Below are 21869 nucleotides of genomic sequence, written 5' to 3'. Positions count from 1 at the left end.
GCTTCCTATGGTTCTTTTGTGCCTTTTTAGTGCAGCTTTTCAGGCTTCCTACTTTCTGAATTGTCAGTCATTTAAGCTTTGCACTAATGGTACAATGTTGATACTGTTGAAAGGCTGAAGCTGTCTAATGAAGAAATCAGACAAGCAATCTTGAAGATGGATGAACAAGAAGACTTAGCAAAAGATATGCTTGAGCAGGTGAGAAAGATTACAGTCAGATATATCTTACTCTTAAGTCCTTCACTGCCTTTTTTCACCTAAAGTAAGTGGATATATGTACTGGCTCTGCTAGTATGTCTGCAGATCTGAACTTGGCCCTATCATGTCAGTGGAACTGGACACGGGAGCATGACAAAAGTATTTTTTCCAGTGTTGTCAGATATACCTGCCTCGTGTAACTCTATTTGTATCAGGTTGATTTCATAACAGTTTTCTCTTCTTGATGCAAAATATGCATGATTACAGTTGGTATGAGGTTTCCTTTCACATCTTCTCTTGTAACCTGTGACTTTCCTATAATTTTTCCCATCTCTTCTTTATACTGCTGATTATTTTTTTGTTGTTTTTCTTCTTTTCATTTTTCTTTTCTTTTTCTTAATCTCCCTTCTCTGCCTGCAGCTTTTCTATTGGGAGATGCCATGAACCACCATGTAGGTCAATGGTTAGAGCTGGGACTAGAAAGGATCTCACATTCTAACTAGAATAGTTAGAAAGGGAATCGGTGCCTTCCGTCCCCTGCAGTTGGTTCACTGCGTAGCATGTGAGAGGGAAAAAATCAATTAAACTGCCACTGCCTGATTTCCCCAATTTATAGAGGATGAAAGATGATGCTTTGACCAAAGATGCATATGATAAAGTTCCTTAGGAGTGCGCAAAATGTTGTAATTCTGAACTGCCTGACAAATGTGATTCCTTCTTTGTGTGCAGTCACAGTATTTAATTGTGTACAAAAAGCTTTTCCATTTTGGAAATTTATAGCCTACTTGTCATGTTATCTGAATGCTCACAGCTGCTCTAGAATTCACTGCAAACTTCTGATGCTCCAGGCCTTTGAATATCACATTTTTGGGGAGTGGGATAAAATATTGAGAAGTGGTAAAAAGCAAAGTGCTTGATATGCCCTGTAAGCAGTTTTTGTGGGTGTGCGCTGAGGCTGTGTGCATGGCAATATTTATAACCATTCTAAAGCACAATTACCACCAGATATGTCAAAAATCTGACAAAGTATGAGCTTTTAAGGTCAGCATATGAATAGCAGCCAGTGTCAGACACATATCCAGTCACTTGGTTATTGTTTATTGTTTCAGCAGAATAGGGCAGATCCAAGAGAGAGATAGATGAGGCTTTGTGTGTACTCTAGGACAGGCACGATGGGTACTTCACACTGAGTGGGACACATCCTTCTCTTGTTTGCACCAATCTAAACTCCAAGTAATGGTGTGGGAATCAAAGTTCTCTCTGTACTTCCCCTTGGGTAAGTTGCAGTAGCACTTGGCCTTTAGGATTTAGAAATGGGAAATTCCCCATAGAATTAAAAATTAATCTAATAGGGTCAGTGAGGGATAAAGACAGAACAGCAATCAAAGGTTTAAAAAAAGTCAGTTTTGTAACCGCAGCTGCACTTTTTTGAAGTTACAGTCACATGGCTGAGTCAACGTAAAGCTTCCCCATGATAGCAGAGGAATCTGAGGGCCCTCTCTCTCTCCATCAGGGTTTGTTTGTGCCTCTCTGTCCCTCTCTCCTTTTCCCTTGATCTCTCATCTCAGTGTTTGGTTTGTGTCTGTCACTCTAGCTGCTGAAGTTTGTTCCTGAAAAGAGCGATACCGACTTGTTGGAGGAGCATAAACATGAAATTGAGCGCATGGCCCGGGCGGATCGTTTCCTCTTTGAAATGAGCAGGTCTGTTTGATACATTATGGGAAAGTGCACTGAGGACTTCTTGGAAGCAGCTGTAATTGTTATTGAAAATGGATCATCTGGCACTGAGGGGGAATGTGCAAGAGATTGTGGGCCAGCATTATACCCTGCATTTGCCAGAAGCCCACAAATGTTACAAATGTTTCCGTTCATTACACAAACTTTTTATTGACGATAAGCACTCTCCGTGCTGTCATTTAAGGACCAGTCCCCTGATGACAGACAGAAATCTGCCTCCTCTGCCTAAACTTATTCACACAAAAAGGAATTCAGATCCAACTATCAGATGTAGTGTAGCCAGGGGTTAGGATTTCATATAGATCCCTTTTTCCTTTCAGCTATCCCATCTCTTCATCCTCTGACCTTCTTTCTTGTTCCAATTTTGCTACACCCCCAATCAGGATTAACATCTTGTTCTGCTAATTGAGATGCAGCTGGCATCTGCTGTGACTCTCATATTTTGAGAGTAATGGGAATTCTTCCAGCTCCTTTTCAGTTGTGATCAAAACGTGCCTTGAGGTCCTCCATTTTCATAACAAGGTTGATTATGTAGTGTTAGATGTTTGAACTACGTCCGTAGTTCCATGCATAGGCCTTGTGGCACTCAACATCCAACCAGTAGATTACATAGACAGCATACTGGCCCTGGGCTTCACAATACAGTTCCAGTTCAGTGTTGGCTTTCCTCTACCCTTCATGCAGGATTGACCACTATCAGCAACGGCTGCAAGCATTATTCTTTAAGAAGAAGTTTCCAGAAAGGCTGGCAGAAGCAAAACCAAAAGTGGAAGGTATGGCTAAAGCTTTTGCTCAGAGTTGGGTAGAGGGGCAGGGAAGGTCAACAGAGGCTTGTCTTCAAAGGAGGTGCTATGGCTTAGAGCCAGTGAGTCCAAGGCATGTCATGTGCAAGGAAATGAATTCTGTCAGATGCTCTTCTTGTACCCATTGACTTAATAAAGTCAGTTTCATGATTGTTACACTGTAAATATGACCTGACAGATGTGACAGTGCACTACCAGGCTGTGCTGAGCTGCCAAAAGTTTTCATGGCCTTTCTGTGCAGGTCAGCCTTCCCTTCTCGCCCTCAAATCCTTGCACCTTCCCTCTCCATGAGGCAGTTAGAATAGATGCCTCAGGACAGTGGTATTCTGAGAATGTACAACTTACAAGGGCAGGGGCGGGGGGGGGGAGTGTATGGCTTCTGTGCCACATCCCTGATTATTGCAGAGAAGAGGTGAATGTATTCTACTCTGCATTTTCAGTTGAGCTCAAGCCTTCCCCCTGTTCTCGCTGGCTATGTTTTTAGTTTGAGGTCCAGAACAGACTCGCTCCTGGGTTTAGAGGAGCATCCTACAGGCTAGATGTAGTGCATCTTCCTTCCATTTGTCCTTGTTCTGGGCATATGAGGTGCAGGAAGGACAGTACACACAGAGACTGTGTTGCAGCATTTGCTGAGCAATAGTTAGATGGGCATTTTAGGGTACTTCTAATTATGGGCCCAGACATGTTAAAAACAGCCACTGTGCAATAACCTGTTCATTTTTTTCTCTTTTCAAGCCATTCTTCTGGCATCTAAAGAACTAATCCGAAGCAAGCGTTTGAGGCAACTCCTGGAGGTAGTTCTGGCCTTTGGGAATTATATGAACAAGGGCCAAAGAGGAAGTGCTTACGGCTTCAAAGTCTCCAGCCTGAACAAAATTGCAGACACCAAATCCAGTATAGACAGGTAGGCTAGAAGGCCATAAATGAGTTAGTTACTGTGCTGCTGCATCTCTTATCATAGTAATGAAACTGGGTTTTGTTTGGTTTTAGCTCTGTAGACCATTTAAAATAATGTCTTATTTAGCATTTAAGTAGTGCTTTTCACTCTAAAAAATCCTGCAGCAATTAAGACCAGCTATTAACACAGCACTCAAATTCTGCTGTTCCTTTGGATAACGCACATCTGTTGTTGGATTGTATTTCTGCAACACTATGCAAAGATGACAAAATGTAGTATTTCACAAATAACTGAAATACGTTTTGGGGAGAGGGGGATTTCTATGGAATTTGCCCTTTATACCAAAGTTTTATGACCATGGTTTTGCAAAAAAGAAAACACAGAAAACTCTGTCCACAGTTGTATGTCTCCTGTGAAACATGGCATATGTTTCTCATGCCGGACTATCGTAAACTGGCTCTACCTACCTACATCAGTAAGGGAACCACAAGGTATAACTCAGAGAGACTGATCCGGGTTGTATCTAGAGCAGCTAAGGAAAATAGCTGGTTTTGGGAAGGTGGAACTTGCTATTTATGGACATGGGCTGCAGGTCTTCATAATTCTACCCCATGTTTTGCCCCACATCCCCATACTGGTTCTGGGAATTAATCCAGCTGTGACTGGGGAGAGAATACTACTTTTGGGCTCCAGCAACGCTAAGTTTTTCCTTGGAGATCTCCTATACTGGTTCTTACTAACTCACACCTTCCTTGACTTGTGAGGCCTGCTGAGACCATAGTTGTGGTGAAATGACTTCAGGCTGTGACAGAATGAATAATGGCAGTAAGAAGCTGTAGGAAATTCATCCCTACCTAATAGAGTTTGAACTAAGAGTTCTGTTTTGACTACCACCATGTCCTTTCTGTATTCCAAGGCTAACACTTCTGTAGCTAGTGTTGAACATTTTTTTGCCTTAATGTACCTTGGCTTGATTTTCCATATGTTAAATGTCCTGTGCATATTCTGTTTTCTCACCAGTTCCCAGCTCCCAGGCTCTAGTCTGTGTGAAGCAGTGGCCATCTGCTGTCTTGCCTGTCAGTTAACCACGTAACACCCACCACAAGTAGCTGTTACAGCTGGCAGTTCTCTCTACATGCAAAATTCACTGATGCAAAATTCACCATTTACTTTACAAATTTTCTTAAACTTTCTCCTGCATCTCTCATACCTCTCATTTCTATCTACTCCTACCTGAGCTGCCATTGCTTTTGTAATAGTGAGCCTGACCACTATTCATAAGAATAGCAGTTTCATTACTGTAGGAAATTTCTTTGCAACTTCCTCAGTCTTCAAGAACCTTTTCTTCTTCTTAGTTAACTCTTAGGTTTTTTCCACATTGCCTCTGAGAACAATTTACTTCTCCCTTATGAGTTAATGTCACTTTAGTACTATTAGTTGCTTATTCTCTGAAGCATCTGGGGACAAGTAGTATACAGTGTTACACAATTTTCTTTTCTGTTACACCATCTACACAGGTGGATGGAAGCACGCTGGTGCTTCCAGAATGAATCAAGGCACAATATATTGCTTGAGGTTTTAGGAAGGATGGTTCATAAAGGACTGATTCATTTCAGTCTGTGATAGTTTTCTTTCAATAACAGACCTGCTAACTGCTGATATATTGTTTGTTTTGTTCATGCAAGCACAATTGCTACCCAAGTATTTTTCACTCATTTGTCACAATCCTCCCACCATCCTTTTCCTTCTTATCACCATATTCCTTTTCATTTCTCCCTCCTTTTTTTTTTTTTTAGGAACATTACACTGTTGCACTACTTAATTATGATCTTTGAAAAGAATTATCCAGATATCCTAGATATTCAGTCTGAGTTGCAGCATCTTCCAGAAGCAGCAAAAGTCAAGTAAGTCCAGTGCTATTGCTTGTTCCCAGAACTGGAGTTCCCAGTGATTTCTGTTAACTTAATAATCATCAGGTTTTTTATCGCTGTCTTCTAAACTCATGGCCAGCTTTACAGCTGAAATGCCTTTGCTCACATCCCTGATGTTATTCAGAGGCACATCAACAGAGAATTTTGGTCCAAAAACATTTGTAGGTAACTAAATTGACAGCTTTACTCAGATATACCTATATCTACTTTATTTTTGAATCAGACACTGTAACTAGACTGGTTGTTGTTTGTAATTCACTCACCATATTCTATGGTTGTTCATTTAAGTCACTTGCTATTTTTTCTGGATAATTGAAGGTTTGTTTCCAAGGCAGATTCAATTAGGCACAGAAGCTACAGTAAACCCTTTACAGGAAGATTGTTCAAACTTTTGCACAAATCAGTCTTGCACAGAAATGTGGAAAGCATCATACTTTCTGCACAGATTTCAATGATATTTTTTTCCATTTCTGTAGCTGTTTGTGGAAAATGAATACACAAGCCATCCCCCAAAACACTAGCTTTTTTTTTTTCCAAAGCACTGCTCAAAAATACTTTTGCATACTATTTGCCTAGCCATGATTCTTTGTATAGGGAACTATTCTAGCTAATGAAAGACAAGTAAAAAATAAATGTAGGTTCACACTTAAAGGCATTTAATAAGGCTTTAGTGGTGGTTTGGAGATGTAAACTACTACTCATCAAATACTTGGAGATGCCTGCTGACTCACAAATAGGTACTAACTAGTTACCTGGAAATGAAAAGTCATTTTTTTCATACAAGTCCTAGAAATAAAAACTCTTGTTTGTATATGTGAGCAGAAATTCAGTATACCACTTGTGTCTAGGGAAGCATGTATTAACATTAACAGTAGGGTTATACGCTCAGTTACAATGTAAGCTTGCAAGGACTACCATATGGTAGAAATGCAAATGGAAAAAACAATGTTTGGACTGTGAGGAAAACAAAAATCACATGTAAATGTACTGCTAATGGGATTTAGTAGTTAAGTGGTTCAAGAATCATATGTAGAGATAATCTGAGACCCCAGTAATGTGTGTGCTAAAGCTGGGGTTCTTGCTTATGTGTCAGCTGATTACTGCAAGCTGGCCATGTAGCATATGCTCCTTGCTGGAGGGTCAGGCTCAGCTCACAGGGCAGATGTTCCGAGGGCAACCCCTCTCTTCTTCCCAGGAAAATCCCAATCTTCAGTGTGACAACAAGCGAGCAGGGTCTGCCTCATCTTACATCTCGTACAAAAAGCAGCACAGAGCATTAATAGACCCCCTTCCCCTCATTTCTAATCATCTGGCATGGCTGATGCCAGAGGCCAGATACCAGACTTGATGGGCCAATTGTATGCTCTGCTGCACAGTTCCTGTATTCCTGTGTAACACTGCTCTTTTTGTTTTATCTGCTCTGTGTCTGTCTCCTGTGCAGCCTGGTAGAGCTGGAGAAGGAAGTCAACAACATAAAGACTGGACTGAAAGCTGTTGAAGCTGTAAGTATCTGAAGGTTTCCACAGTGCCATACTTAAAATATCTCACTCAGAATCAGGGGCACTATATATTTTATGATAAGAGAAAGTGGGCTTTCTTCTTCCGTTTCTTTCCATTCCATTCCAGAATGCATTAACCAAGAAAAAAAACAAATAAAAGCTTTTCATGTGGGGCTCCTGCTGATGATCTTAGCAGACTTAAGCCTAATGAAAAGCTTTTTTGATCTCAGCCTGGAAAGTGAAAGGACAGCTTGACAAATGACATGGACTGAAAGAAGAAATAAAATTCTTGCTCTTTGTTACTGAGGGATGGCTGGCTGCTGAGCAAGTGTTCCACATGGCTCTTGGAGTAGTAATAAACAGGTAGTGCACTGTTATATGCAACCCTAACCTATCCTAACCACTCCTTGGAAAGGCGAAGGAAAAGATAGACTAGTTAAAGATGAGGGAGTTGAGCTGGCAAGCAAAGCAACAATGGCATTTTTTCCTGCTATTAATGAAAGCCTTTTAAGCTGGACTTAGGTTGCAGTGTTCAATTTGTACTTAGGTAGTGCAGAACCTTCCATCTCAACAGAGAACAGTACAAATGGTGCATTGATGCAGTTGTGTGTACTGAATTATAAGAGTTAAAGATGATGGATGGGCCTAAATGCTCCCAGGAGTCACAAGTTCGTGTGTCAGCTGTGGTTCCCCTACCTGGAAGCCTCCTTGAGTTAATGTGTTGGGTTTGTTCCTGGGGAAAGACTCCAGCCTTCCTGAGGCAGGAGAGCACAGAGTGAGACACCGTGTTTGGTGGCAGGAGGTAGGAAATCTCATATTTGCCTCTTGCTTATGCCATTGACATATGTGTGTAGCTTTGAACAACTCCATGTGTTTGCCTCCTCACTGTGAAATGGCAGCTACAAATAGCTATCTCTCACAAGGGCTGACGTGAGGAATGGCAAGTTAGTGTTTGCACAGCAGTTGAAAAAGATTAAAGGCTAAAGTCACTCTGTTGTCTCTGTCCCTTAATGTCTCCCATCATCTGCATAGATAAACATATTCGGACCCTAAGAGCATAATTCTCTCTTTCTGCAAGTATAGGAACAAAATCCTATGTTCAGGTTGGTGCTGGCATCTCTTGCCTGTTGGATATACTAAGGCAAGGGTAGTGCTGAGAGACAAGGCAGAGGTCTTTGGAACTCAAGAAGGTCCCTGCCATCTTTAGCTGTTCTTTGCCCTTTCAAACAGGGTTTTATTAGCTACAATTCTCAGTGTCCCTCTGTCTTCAGGATGTTTCATCTGTCTTTTTCAACTTATGCCAGTTTAATGCTAATGGAGCATTCCAAATGGGGAACATTCTGCACTGGGATGGCTGGCAAAGGGACCGCTTGTTGGGAATTGCATTGGGTGGTTTCTGTGCAAGGATTACCTATCTACAAGGAACTGACACAGGACTCTCCAGTCCTTCTCATCCACTATGAGACAGACAGTGATGACTTCATTTTCCTTTCACCTGGCCTGAGTTTGGTTTGGTTCTGGGGTTAGAGGAAGGGATCTTTGTCCTGTCAGTGGCCCCCAGGCTGTCTGGCTGTCTCCAGCAGTTCATCATGTAATTGGCCAGTGATCCTCCTATAAAAAAACGGACTTTCCAAACCTTATTTCTGGATTGTTTGGGTAAGGGAGAATGCAGCAATGAGAAGAGATACTGCTGCATACATGGAGTGCAGTGTTTTGGGAATTAAAAGCACCTGTAAAGGGAAGGCTGACAAGGAGTTCATGACATGAAGAGAGGCCCAGTTTTGGCTGGGACAGACCATTCCCCCCATTGAAATGTGAGTACCTACTTCTGATTTGCTTTCTGTGATTGGGTTATTTGTCCTTTTGCCTTTACAGCCAATTTTTCTGGTCTTTCCCATACATGGGTTCCATGGGCAACCTCTCCTTCCCATTCAATCACCATCTTCCCTCCTCAGTCTTCTCCCTGCCATGGTATTTTTCATCTGGGGCTGCCAGCACCTCCCAGCCTGCTTGCTCAATTTGTGGTTTTCTGGCGTGTAAAAAGCAGCACTATAGCAACAATAGAAGATCACTGTCAGGTGGAAGGGGGAGGAGGGGAAGGTGTGATTCTTGATTCCATTCCACTGTGTTCACACCACAGCCTTGGCTCCAGTGACTGAGAAGTTTCTTCAAGGCCCCTTAAGAATAGAAAGCTAAAAATAGTTTCACAGTCAGATGTTCTTAAAGGTACAACTAACACTTTGCCTTCCTGCACTTGCAGCTTCTTTGTAAAAATAAGACACATTTGTTTTCAAGACATGCATGCAACTATTGCCTTTGTGTAGGATGCTCCCAGAAGGACAGCTAAGTAGTTCTTGGTCTTCTCCAAATCAGGAAGTGAATTCTGTCAGCAGAGTCCTTCTTTCACACAGCAAGGAGATCATAACCACTGCTTGAGAAACCACTGCCATGGCTGAATCATTTCACCTCTCTAGAGAACCAGCAGCCCAGCCCACCAGGTGCAGTGCTGGCTTCTGCTGTTGTGCTGTTATGACTAGTATAGACCATTTCTAGAAGATACAGAGGAGTTTCTTATTCTCTGGCATTGCTGTCGGGTTGACTACATAGTCATGCAGGGAAGGACTGAATTTAAAATTGAAAGGCAGAGCACCTAATCTTAATTTTACTTTGAAAAATATTTCTTTCTGGTAACAGCCCCAAATGTCATAGCTTTTAATAGTGAGTAAGATACAGAACTGTTATACTCACCTGCTGGGGAAGGTGGGGGAGGAGGGGATAGAACAACTGTCAGCTAAAGTTAGCTTAAAAACTAGAATGGGAAAGAGTGGCTGAAAAAAATGTGCATAATTCTTAGAAGCATGTGAAGTGACATTTCCTGTACTTGTAAGGTCCAATTCAAAGTGATTTTAACATAGAGACAATTCATTGCAAAGTGATGTAACTGAGTAGTGCTCCCAGGACTGTCTCTTGTGATGTGTTAGGAAAACCGGTGGAGGAGAGGATGTAATATAAAGCAGGGGAAGTAGCACTTCTTTAATGTGGACTTTTCTCTGGCCACCTGCTCATTGCTTTTCCTGCCTCTTTTCTGCCTTGTGGTCTTTCTTTGTAGTGGTTACATTCTCTTACCAGCTCACATCAGACCAGAAGATATATCACATCTGATTTTAGATTGTTGATGTCCAAAGTCATTCTTTGCATTCAGCAGCAGCGTGGAGCAAATCCCAAGGAGTTTCTCAGCATAGATGCTTATAAACCTACCCACTTGGCTCAGTGAACCAGTATTTTGATGACCAGTAACAGAGAGCACCAAACATGTGTGTAGCTGGAGTTGCAGCCAGCACAAAAATATTTTTTTCCAAAGGGAACAGAAGGTCAGATTGTAACTTGACCTGCTGTTTCATGCTGCTTTCCCTACAGAGAAAGTAAGGCTTTATCATTCCCACTGATTATTCAGCTGAGAATAAAGATGCGGCCCAGATTGCGATTTCATTGTCCCCATGAGACTGTCAACAGCACACAAGCCAAGCATAGGCATGTGAGACTGCCAGTGTTACTATAACTTAGTCATTTTGAGGAGCTCTCTATTTCTTTCCATGCCACAAGCATGGTGAATAGAGAAAGGGAAGAGATAGCATGGGTAATCTTGGCTTAAAACTAAAATACTTGAGCCAGAAAGAATCTTACAATTTTTTTTTTCTTTCTGTAGGTAGTGGACAAATAGAGCTCAGTTTCCTATGGTTTTATGTCTTCCCCCACCCTCCCCCCCCCAAATCTTCTTATTGCGATAGCCTCAATTTATACCTCTGTGACTTTTATGACATCCAAGCTAATGCTTATTGCTTAGCAGGATGCTAGCAAATGTTACACTTGATGTCTGTCTGCTTGTTCTTCAGTGGGAGAATCAATTTTGATGTCTTTTTGCTGCCCACCTAGTGCTTTTCGGAGAACTAAAGGGGAGATCCAGAGCTAGGAACTATATAGATTATTCACACATGTACACATTTCCCTGAGTATACAGCCTTTGGAATCATCACGGGAAGAGAAGATGGAGGGAAACTCACTATTAAAAATTCCAAGTTCACTTGCTACACAATCAGAGTTCTCTATTATTTGTCATTTTGCATAGGAAAACAAAATGCAGCATTTCATGTACTTGATGCTTAAATTATAATGTTGCTTTAGAAATTCAACATGTTGATGGGTTTCTTGGGAGCAGTTGTTGTTTGAGGATAACAGGAACCATAACTAAGACCTTCCTTCATCCTACCTTAACCTTCCGTCTCATGCTGAAAAGGCAAAACCTTTGTCTTAGGGAGAAAGTGGTTTCTGAGTTACAGCTCTGGATGAATGTGTGTGGAGTGGGAGCAGAGCATGCTCTGCACTGAGTGAAATAGATGGGCTTCCCTGCTCCCTTCCTTGTCAGCGAGGAATCTTTGACACTTGCCTGTTGATATCTCTTACTTCTCTTTCAGGAACTGGATTATCAGAAGAGACGCGTGTGGGAATCAGGGGACAGGTTCGTTCCGGTCATGAGTGATTTCATCACTGTGGCCAGTTTCAGCTTTTCAGAGTTGGAAGACCTTCTCAATGAAGCTAGAGACAAGGTAAGAATACCTTTTGAAGTGTTTGGGGTTTCACTGGCTCAGTCAAAAGCTTGAATCAAAATGGAAGCAGCAATTTCAGATGCTGGGACTGTAGTGATAACTATAATAGACACTGAAAATGGTTTAGGCTGAAGTTTCTTACTTTTCCTAATCTGGTCTATAGCCATTTAGAATGTATTTTACGATTAAAAGAAGGTTCAGTGCTCTTGCCCACTTCTTGCTAATCTTCCTTAATATTGTCCATGTGTGGCATAGAATTGTGATGGCAATGTCCGTACCAGGATACCACACCGTGCTGTGGTGTTGAAGGGACTGCCTTTTAAGCAATCTCTCAAAAAGAGGCCCTTTGGTGATGAGTGGTAATGACCTCATATCTTTCACCTTCTGCTTCTGACATCATCCCACTCTGCTCATTCAGCTGGGAGCATTTGTGCTTCATTCCTTTCCTTTAAAAATGCACCTCTGGGTAGTTTGGTAGCCCTGAATACCTGATCTTTTCCACTTAGGCTTCTCTTTTACTGCTTGTATTTCATTGCAAGGATAGAAATCCCAAACATGCGTGGTTTGTCCAACATTCTTGGATCCTTCTTACACAGCCAGCACCATATGCATGTTACTCTTCAGGTACTGCTGTGACCATTTTGTCCTTTCACTGTCTGCATCTCCACTACCAGATTTGTGCAACTAAGGAGGTGCTTGTTCTTTGCTGATGATTGGAGTCTGGCACTAATCCCTCTGTCTCTCGGCTGAATGAGGAAGAATTTATATGAAAAGATCATAAGCATAGGAAAATGTTTAGAGAAGAGCAACTTCTAAAGTAAACAATATGTAATGGCAAATCTGCCCTTGTTGGCTGGCATGTTAAAAGTGCTTGGCTTTATGAAGCAAATGTGTTATTTCTTTTGGATTGAATTGTTTCCACCGCTGGTGTCAGTTCTTGTAGCGTTAAGGGACCTATTGCATTATTAATGAAACCTATGCTGTTGGATTGGTAGGCCTTAGATTTCGAAGGACAGGCAATTACAGGCTGAGAATCTGAACAGTAAGACTCCTCACTCATCCAGTCACTCTCCAGTAATGTCATTGTGTAATTCAAAAGCATTTCCTTGCTGTGGAGAGAATGTTGGTAATATTGACTTGCAGCTGCAAACACCAGGAGCTACTGGCTGTCAGCTAGGGCTAGCTGCCCTGGCAAATGCTAGCGGGGCAGTAGTTATTGCAGCACTCAGAAGGCAAAGCTGGGCAGTCTAACACTTGTTAATGTTGTAAAGGAAATTCTGTGGAGGATAACGTGCCTAATGTTTTTATTGTTGTCATGTTGCTTGAGAAGATTCAAACCGCTCCCAACATAATAAAGTTCACACCATACTGGCTTTATAATCACAAAACCAGTATTTTACATTCCATGCCTCCACTAAAGTTACTGAGAAAAGCTCAGTTTTCTATGGTTTGGGGGCTTCTGTTTTATGACTGGGTAAATTTTTCACCTTCATAATAGTTAGGTGCACATTTCTGGAAGCGAATTCTCTCTGTCCTTGGGTTAGACAGCCCGCTTTTGGTTTGGTGTTATAGACGGTGGTGGTCCTTTCTTTTGGCACACTAGGACAAAAGCCCAATGCAGATTCTTTACAAGGTCAGTCAGGGGTTGAAAACCAGCAAGTGGTACATGTCCAGCACAGCAATGCAACTTTTCTTGGTCAGGCACTTGCAGGAAAAATGCCATTCTTTTGCTTTAAGAATAACCAGAGAATCTCCCTACAGACAGATCAGTATGTCTGGAGGTTGTTGCACACTTTTTTAGACACAGCCAACATAAAACACTCGACATACAGAGATGTTTTATTTTAATGACTATAACATGCTTAGGAAATGTTTCTCTACCTTCTCCTCACACACCCTTACTATGTTTGAACACATGCCATTCCAACTTCTTCTCAACCTATGGCCTTGGTTCTTCCACTGGCAAAAAGCTGCTTTTGGACTCCTAAAAGGGAACTGTCTGCCCTTACCAATGCTGAGCTATTTCTCATGTTTGCCTCATAGTATTTTTCCCCTCTCTTCTTCCTCTTTTTCCTCTTTTTTCTTAAAAAAGAAAAAAAAAGAAAGCTGGAAATTTTCAACAAACCAGATGTGCAAAGCCTATAACATCTTCCAACCTCAATGGGCTCTCTGTGCTTGTTGAATCACAAGCTTTTTTCTTACCATGGAAACCTACTATAACTAGCCAGTTAAAGGAAGAGAAGGACCAAGACATCTGATTATCCTGTTCTTTTTTTATTTTTCAAAGCAAAGCAAATTGAAAAAAAAGGTAGTGGGAGAAGGAGGACTTTTAAAAATATCCTAATGAGCCTAGAAAGAATTGGTCTGGTTCACAGATTTATTAATAATAATGAAGCCCTAGTTTTAACAGCTGGAGTTGGATATCCTTCTAAATATAGATGTGGCTAATTGATTGCCATGAGTTAATCAGAGCCATGTTTCTTCAGCTGGGATTTAAAACAATACAAATTATCTTTTTAAACCTGGGAAATTTTTTATTTTTTTAAATGTCTTTAGTATTAGCAAAAGTCATTTCTTTATTCCTTTTAGTTATGGAAACAATCCAATACCAAGGTGTGGTGCTGACCTTCTCTGTAGAGGATATTTTTCACAATCCCATGCAGTACTTTTTTTGGCCTTTTTGCTTAAACAGGACCATTTACAGTTAGTGGCCATGGGGACAAAGTGATATTTTAAATTTAAAGGGCCAGGCTGTCAGATGCAGGCATCCATGTTTGCATAGGAAGCCTTGTAACTGTACTTATCTTCATGCAGTAAACAGATGGCTTGGTTAAGAACTGACTGACAACTTTGACTCTTTAAACAGGCTCCCTAGCACAGCTAGTTCTTGTTCTTTTTGTGTTTTTCTCACTTTCAATACCACTTTATAAGGGAATATATAGACTAGATCAAGGGATAATGTTTTCTGCCATTTCCTGTAAACTGGAAGTTTGGGGCAGGAGAAAGTGAAATTCTGCCCTGGAATCCTTCACCAGTTTTTACATGTTTGAACAGATGAAAATTTGACTTTTTTACATAAGAAAGACCAGAATGGGGTTGAATTTTGTTTGTGAAAATTCTTCCCTGTGTTTCCAGTGGGGAAGCAATGAAAATACCCAGGCAGAGGAACAGTGACCTCCCATAGTATGAATTTTATTTTTCTACTTGAAAAAGTTGATATTTGCCCTATATGAAGCTTTACAACATACTTAAATGTTGACGGGTATGAACTTAGATTGCTAGACTGCTTCATAACTGTTCTTTGTCCTTTGTTTATAACAAGCCTGTTTTTAAAATGTTTTGGATCTTCCTAGAGGAACAAAGTCTGCTTAGTCAGGTATTGCCATTCCTATGATGAGTATCAAACTTAAGCCTCTCTATAGAGGTGCAATGGAGGCCACTGCCTGGGCAAGGCTGATGAGGTGGGTAGGAAAAGTGTCCATCCTCAGTCTTTCTCATGACAGCTCCCCTCAAGCTGGGTTTTTATCACCATGGAGAATGCAGTTCAGACTCTGCACATGCATTTAAAAAGCTTAGCATATATAGTAACTGTTTTGAAGAACAGCAAGGCAGTGAAAGACAAAATCCATTTAAGAAAATAGTCATTAATGGCAGAATTCTATAAAGCACGCAGAAATATTGTAGTCCAAGCGCCAGTTACAGGCTGTGCACTTTAGTCATTCATTCTGGGGGACCAGTATTTTCTGTCAGCCACTGGGGCTAATGAATGAGGAATGGATCAGGACGGAGACTAAGGAAGTCAAGATGAGATGTGTTACAAAGGGCATGTGAAGGCACCACAGTTTGCTGTCAGAAACAGCCACTTGGTAAATAAATTATGTAGCTGTTGCAGAGTACCTTAGAACTGCAGATACTTCAGGGCAGGTTGGCATCTAACATATCAGAAATGTTTATAGTATCTGTATCTCAATTTTGGTGCTGCCAAAGTCACTGTTGAACTCATGGGAGAATCATTTAAGAACATTTAGGTGCAAGGAGAGCCGGGCCCAGCCCTGCCTGAAATTGGCTGGGCTCTTTCCATTAACTTATCTGAATCTGTCCCATAGAGAACAGACATTTATTTGAACTGCGTCAGTACAGGATTGCAGGCTTCATAACAGCAAACTCAAGATTACTTCTCTGGGGAAGACAGTTCATGTTGCATGCCTACATGGTATAATTCATTCGTGCATTGGCTCCTCCTCCAATAGCAGACAGCGCAGACAGCACAGCCAGCAGGAAATTTTTATCATGGCTGTTTTTCCTCCTCCTCATAGAGCCCCATTCCTGCTGTTTCCAGAGCTCTTCTGCCACTGTTTAACATTTCATTGGCAAGCACAGCAGAGAGTATGTGAGCTGCCGTCCCGCTTTCCCTCTCCTTGCTGAAATGGCTTTTTAAAATAAATAACTGTCTAAATGATTTGCTTTGGCAAGAGGATGAATTCAGTGGAAAGTTTGGCAGAGGAAACAGAACTGGCACTGAGCTTGTGGACCTGTTATATCATGGAGCTTGGAGGCCCTTATGCTGTGGAAATGAATTTTTTAATGAAAAAAGAGATACCATCCTGTATTACAGTGGAAAACCTGCTGAAACACAGTTTTCCATCTTGCTTTTGCCCATGTCATCTGTCCCCAAATGACTTCAGGAATAAGCAAGTTTCAGACCTTGTTCCGTGATATTACAGCATGTCACAAAATTCTGGGAAGTGTTTTGCATGCATGAGGACTTAGCTACAGATTTCACCATTGTGCACGAGAGCAGGTACTGTTTGGCAGGGAATCTGCCCATGGAGAAGTCAAGTGATTGTACATGATGACACAAATCCTGCGGCAGAGAGCAGAAGAGAGGGCTGGGGCCCAGAGCACCTCAGTCTGCGTCGCGCTGCCTCTGACACCCTGAGCAAGGCAGGCAGTGTGGTTTTAGCCACTGTGGGCAGGTAGGAGCCTGGGCTTCATACCAGGTTTGGGGAGCCTGCCTCCAGCATCTTGCTGCCCATCGTTCCAGCACTGGTGCTTTGAAAAAGCACACATGATCGCAGAACCAGAGCTACGGGGAAATAGAAGAAGTAATAAAAACAGAGGGGTCCGTTGCAGTTTAAACAGTGAAAAGACAGCGTGGCTGTCTTTACAATAGTGCATTGCATTGATGTGGTGCCCTACAGACGTGAACAACTGGTTTTTTTTCCGTTTCCTGTATCAGATCAGTGAGGCAACACTTTCTGTTCTGTAACGAATGGAGAAAGGAAGGCTCAGAGAGGGAGCATGAGTTCCCAAGCCACATCATGGGCAGAGTTGGCAGCAGAGGCTGGATCTCCTGACTTGCCTTCCTCTTCTTGGCCAGCATTTTTCTGGAGGGGATGGAGACAGAAGGAAAATATTTACTTCAGTGAACTGCAGATTTCTCTTTTGCAGTTATTTTAGCACATCTAGCTCACAGATTTTTGCTTTTAATTTTTCACTGCTTTACAGTAAGTGATTGTGACCTACTAAGCCATGTTACAGGGCACCAAAGACAGGCTGTTCTCAGCCTCCTCCTCGCTGCTGCTTAGGGACTACAACACCTTGTACTCATGAGTGTCTCTGGAAAGCTCCCGGACTGCTGGGTCTTTCCAGCACAGCAACACTGTTCCTCCACTGAGTGGCAGTGGAGAGGCAGTGGCAAAAGCCCCTCTGCCATTGTGACAAGAAATAGCTGGTGCTGGTAGTTGGGTGACAGGCCATGTGCAGAACATTTGCAGACAACACCACCCTCTAATGGAGAATTCCATGTATGTTGGATCCAAGAGCCCCAGGCAAGGACCCCCTCCTTTTCAACTCCCAGCCTCCCTAAGAGACTAGGAAGCCCCTATGGGCACTCATGGGCTCAAACCAGCTCACTTCCTATGTGCCCCCTCACTCACCTTTGCTGTGCACAGGGGAAACACAGAGGATGGAGCTGGTGCATTGCTAGGTAGAACAGCCATCTCCTGTGGGCTGTCCCTGGACTTCAGGCTTTGCAGGAGGTGGACAAGCCTTCCTTCTAGCTGGCAGCTCTAGTCACTGCTCATAATTTGTGCCTCATTCTCAATTTTCACAGGAGTTAACCACAAGTTAAGTGGGAAGAGATTCCAGGTAGCGCATCTCCTGTGAGCAATGAGCTTCAGGTGCTCTATGTGCTCAAGCAGCAGTGGCAATGCCTGTGCCGAAGTCTTTCTGTCACTCCTGCTCCCCTGGCTGATTGGCATGCTGGAGCAGGCAAGCCAAGAAAACATAGTACATGGAGATGCTTTATCTCCCTCTGCAGTATTCACAGCCTGTATTGTCTCTGCTGAAGAGCTGGTGCTGGTCAGCATGGATTACTGAGATTGCTGCACTTTCCTAATATTCACGCAGATTGTGTGTACATTATTTACAGAGAAAATACATATATACAGAGGGGAGTGGGGAGAGGGAGTGTGTATGCATACTTGTGTATGTGTGTCTTCAGAGGTTTCAGAGAAAAGGATTTAAAACAGAGAAGTAATCTGTTGCTGTTCCCGTACTCTGAAGTCCCTCTATGACTTGCTACTGTAGTGCTTCCTTCAACTCTTGCCATGTTTGGTAGCTCAAAGCAACTTGCATTTCCTCCAACACTTTTTTTTTTTTTCCAGATACTTTGGGTTTCTTTGTTTGTTTCTGGCTGAGAATGCAGCCTTTTTAAAGAAAAAAGACGCTATTGCTTCAAACTGCTTTGTGGGCCTGGCAAGGAAAGCAGAGGAGGGGAGATGCTGAATCTCTCAGGCTGTGCCAGAAGAAAGCTGCTTTCCTTGGAGATTTCTTCCCCCTGCAGTTGACTGGGAGACATTGTTTATGCTTTACCTGGTACAGGGCCAGAGGGGTTTATAAGACATGCTTCCAAACTCATTTTGTGCTTGGGATTGGAGCCTGAACTGTTCTTACTGTCTTTTCTGTTCTGCATGAGCACCCACCTAAGGAAAGGGAAGCTGGGCTGTGTTAGTATGAGCTGAATACAAGGGAGTTTGAAGGCAGTCCATAGCCTGGGAGAGTCTGGGTTTGGTTTGGCAAACGTTGAGGTCTGTAAGGATGCTCTGCTGCTTAGTGGTGGTGTGTTAAAGCGCAAGCAGGGAATGCTAGGGGAGCTGTGCATCGGGGCACCAGTGCCGTCAGGAATGTGTTGCTGGTGTTGCCTATTGCGATACAGAGGTGTGTGAATGAAGGTGGTTGGACAATGACTCAGCTTTTGGATGTATATGCTTATATAGGACTTAGTGGACCTGTGCATACATGCTGTTGACAGACTATATGTGCATGCATTTGAGTGTGTTTTGGTGAGTACAGAGGTATGCTTGTGCGTGTGAGAGAGCAAAGAGAGTACAGCTGCTGCAGCACTGATGTCCAAGAGCCAGGGGTTGCTGTGAATTTACCATATACCAATCAGGACTGCCCTGTGACTGAAGTCCTGCCAGTTGGCTGCCTCCACATGCATCCTGCAGCCTCAATATTTGCCTTTTAAAATAAAAGCCACTTGTGATGTATTTGCTCTCTTTTAAGTCTGCCCGGGAGCCCTGGCTGCTTTCCTCGCCCCTCTGTCATGCCATGTCTGTCCGTAGTCTCCTCTCTCCCAGGCAACACCCTGACTCAGAGGACTCCAGAGTGACGGATGACATGGCAAAAGGCTCCTGAGAGGACAGAATGTAACATTATTGCAAAAACCTCTTCTAACTCCAGCCATTTTATTAGTGGATTTGAGGGCAAGGTGGAAGGGGAAAGGATGGGCTAAAACTACTTATTTGGTAGTTAGGATGGACTAAAACTACTTGTTTCCCCAGCAAGCTCACTGTCTTCCATGCCCCCGCTGTCCCACAGCTGCAGCTGAGATATGGCCAGACGATCGTCCTCTGAAATTACTCCATCTCCCTCAGGCACTGAACATGCTTTTTTTGTGTAAGTGGACTCTCCAGCACTGTTGCCCCGTGTTGCCCAAAGGATATCCAGGAGAGCAGATTCTTCAGGGACAGAGGCACCTGCCTTAAGGAGAGGCACTTCTGTTGCCAAGGGGGTAGTTTCTGCTCTCACCGCATGAATGCTCAGAGAGTATTGAATTACATGTGTGGTTACTCATAAGCTTTCCCTGCTGTCTTCACCAACCTGCCTGCCTAATTATTGCTCTTGTGTTTTCTGCTCCCTTGACAGTATGCCAAGGCACTGAAGCATTTTGGAGAATGCGAGGGCAAGATGCAGCCAGATGAATTTTTTGGCATCTTTGACACTTTCTTACAGTCATTTGCAGAGGCCAAGCAAGATCTGGAGAATATGAGGAAGAAAAAGGAAGAAGAGGAGCGCAGGGCACGCATGGAGGCCATGGTGAGGACCTGGGCACAGGAAGGTGTTTCCTTCCATCGCCTTTTCATGTCTCAAGAGAGAAAGGTTGAGAGAGCCAATTCCAATGCTCATGTCCTGTCACTGTCACTGTTTTATGTCCTTCTCCATGCCACCTCTCTTTGGCATCATTCTCTTCACAAATGATGACATTTTTCCTACTGGCTGTCCTGTCAGCTCTCAAGGGCATACTGTTTGGCTTTAAATTACCCTCTTTTGGATTCAGATACCAAATCTAGCCCTGCTTGTTCTGCCCTGGCACTTTGCAGGATGGTGCTGCCCCTGCCTAGTGCCAGACTATCCTGCTTTTGGGCTGCAGGCTCTGTGCAAAAGCTCTGGGAGCCAGATCTCCCTCGGTCCTGCCAGCTGGTCAGCTTCTACTCAGACTCCATCATCACCTGCTGCGTACTTGTCTCCTGACAGCGTACAGTGACACAGTGAATGCCCTGGCACCTGCTGCAGCCCACACTGGCAGTATTTCTCTCTGGCCAGCCTTAATGCTGGGGCCATGTCTGGCCTTGATGTGGCGAGAGAGCTTTTGTGCATAGTTGATTTTGCTGCTGGGAGACAGACGTGTGTGTCCCCAGGGGTTCATGTGAACTAGCCTACCCCTCTAACCTCAACCTTTCCTGAGGCCTGAGAATGGCTCCGCAGTCCCCTGCCTCCTTCCCTCCTGCCAGCGCTTTAATCCTGGCTGCCGCCATGGCCCCAGGCCTCGCTGTGGGGAGTTGCTGCTTTAAATGTTGGCTGTGCCAAAAGCACTGGTTTGTGCCTTTCAGAAGAGGAGAGAGGTAAAACGCCAGGATGCCAGGAGCCTTGCTGTTGGACACAGGGATAAAATGCCAGGACTTAGGATCAAGTTTTCTCTCAGCCAGCCTGGAAAGTGCAGGAGCCCGCTGTTAAAGCACTAGTATGGTTTTGTAGGCCTAATACACCATGAGAGACATTGCAGTTTGCTTATGGAAAGAGTCTTCCTGCAACACGGGGCTAGCACGCAGAGCAAGCTACCTGCTTCCTGACAGCCACATCCATCCCTTGCCATTTCCACTAATCTTGGAGCTGAGCAGTGGAGGGGGATAACTGAGCTCCCTGGAGCTACCCTAGGGAGACCAAGGGCATCATGTTGACTGGTGGACCTAGCCAATGATTTGTAAAATCAGCAGTTCTGTTTCATTGCTCTTTGTGTTTATAACCAGTTTCTCTTTCCAGAGTCGAGGCAATGTGCCTTCCTCTTCCCATTACTGCAACATGCTGCCTCCATCCAAACATGAGCTGTTTGGTGGATAGGGTTTCTGTTGATGTTTTGATATCTCACACAATTTTAATTCTCCAGTATGTTTAGCTTGTGGCCTTCTGGGATTTTTCCTTTCTTCTTTTCCTCCTTCTGCAGGCCTGCAGCCTTTCTGCCTGTCAATTTAGGTAGCTATGCCCCAAACGCAAAGCTGTTTGTGACTATACTAGTAACTGTGGTTTGTATAGACACATCCAAACTAACTTTAAACTCACTATGTTGGGTACTGTCAGCATAGTAGGTGCTGCCACATTAAGGTCACTGCAAGCCTAGTCCCAGAAGCTAGGTAATTACTTATGCCAGCATCACTTGTAGAGTGCCATTTGGCACAGCTACTTTGCTGGCACTATCCTACTGTAAAATTTGTGCAAAACAGAAGCAGCATAGACAGATCCCATGTGTCCTCTTTGCTCCAGGGTAGTAGTGCTTTGTGAGGCAAACATACAATGCTACTCATTCCTCGTGTCTCCTGCTTTCTGCTTGCCTGTGCAGAAGAAGGAAAGCCCAGCAT

General features: G+C 43.2%; 1 protein-coding gene across 4 annotated transcripts in view; it reads left to right on the top strand.

Moving 5' to 3' along the window:
* DAAM2 (dishevelled associated activator of morphogenesis 2) overlaps positions 1-21869 on the top strand; it is a 211930-nt gene that overhangs the window by 183646 nt on the left and 6415 nt on the right. For all 4 annotated transcript variants that reach the window (XM_052805722.1, XM_052805723.1, XM_052805721.1 and 1 more), the window contains 8 exons: positions 114-198; positions 1793-1899; positions 2620-2708; positions 3474-3642; positions 5433-5540; positions 7009-7069; positions 11539-11670; positions 19882-20052. In XM_052805722.1, the coding sequence (XP_052661682.1) occupies positions 114-198; positions 1793-1899; positions 2620-2708; positions 3474-3642; positions 5433-5540; positions 7009-7069; positions 11539-11670; positions 19882-20052 (922 nt within the window). The remainder of the gene's footprint in view (positions 1-113; positions 199-1792; positions 1900-2619; positions 2709-3473; positions 3643-5432; positions 5541-7008; positions 7070-11538; positions 11671-19881; positions 20053-21869) is intronic.

This window comes from Harpia harpyja, chromosome 13 (genome assembly GCF_026419915.1).
Source record: "Harpia harpyja isolate bHarHar1 chromosome 13, bHarHar1 primary haplotype, whole genome shotgun sequence".
Lineage (NCBI taxonomy): Eukaryota > Metazoa > Chordata > Aves > Accipitriformes > Accipitridae > Harpia > Harpia harpyja.
Note: the sequence above shows the minus strand (reverse complement) of the source record. Positions and strands in the feature narration are given on the sequence as shown.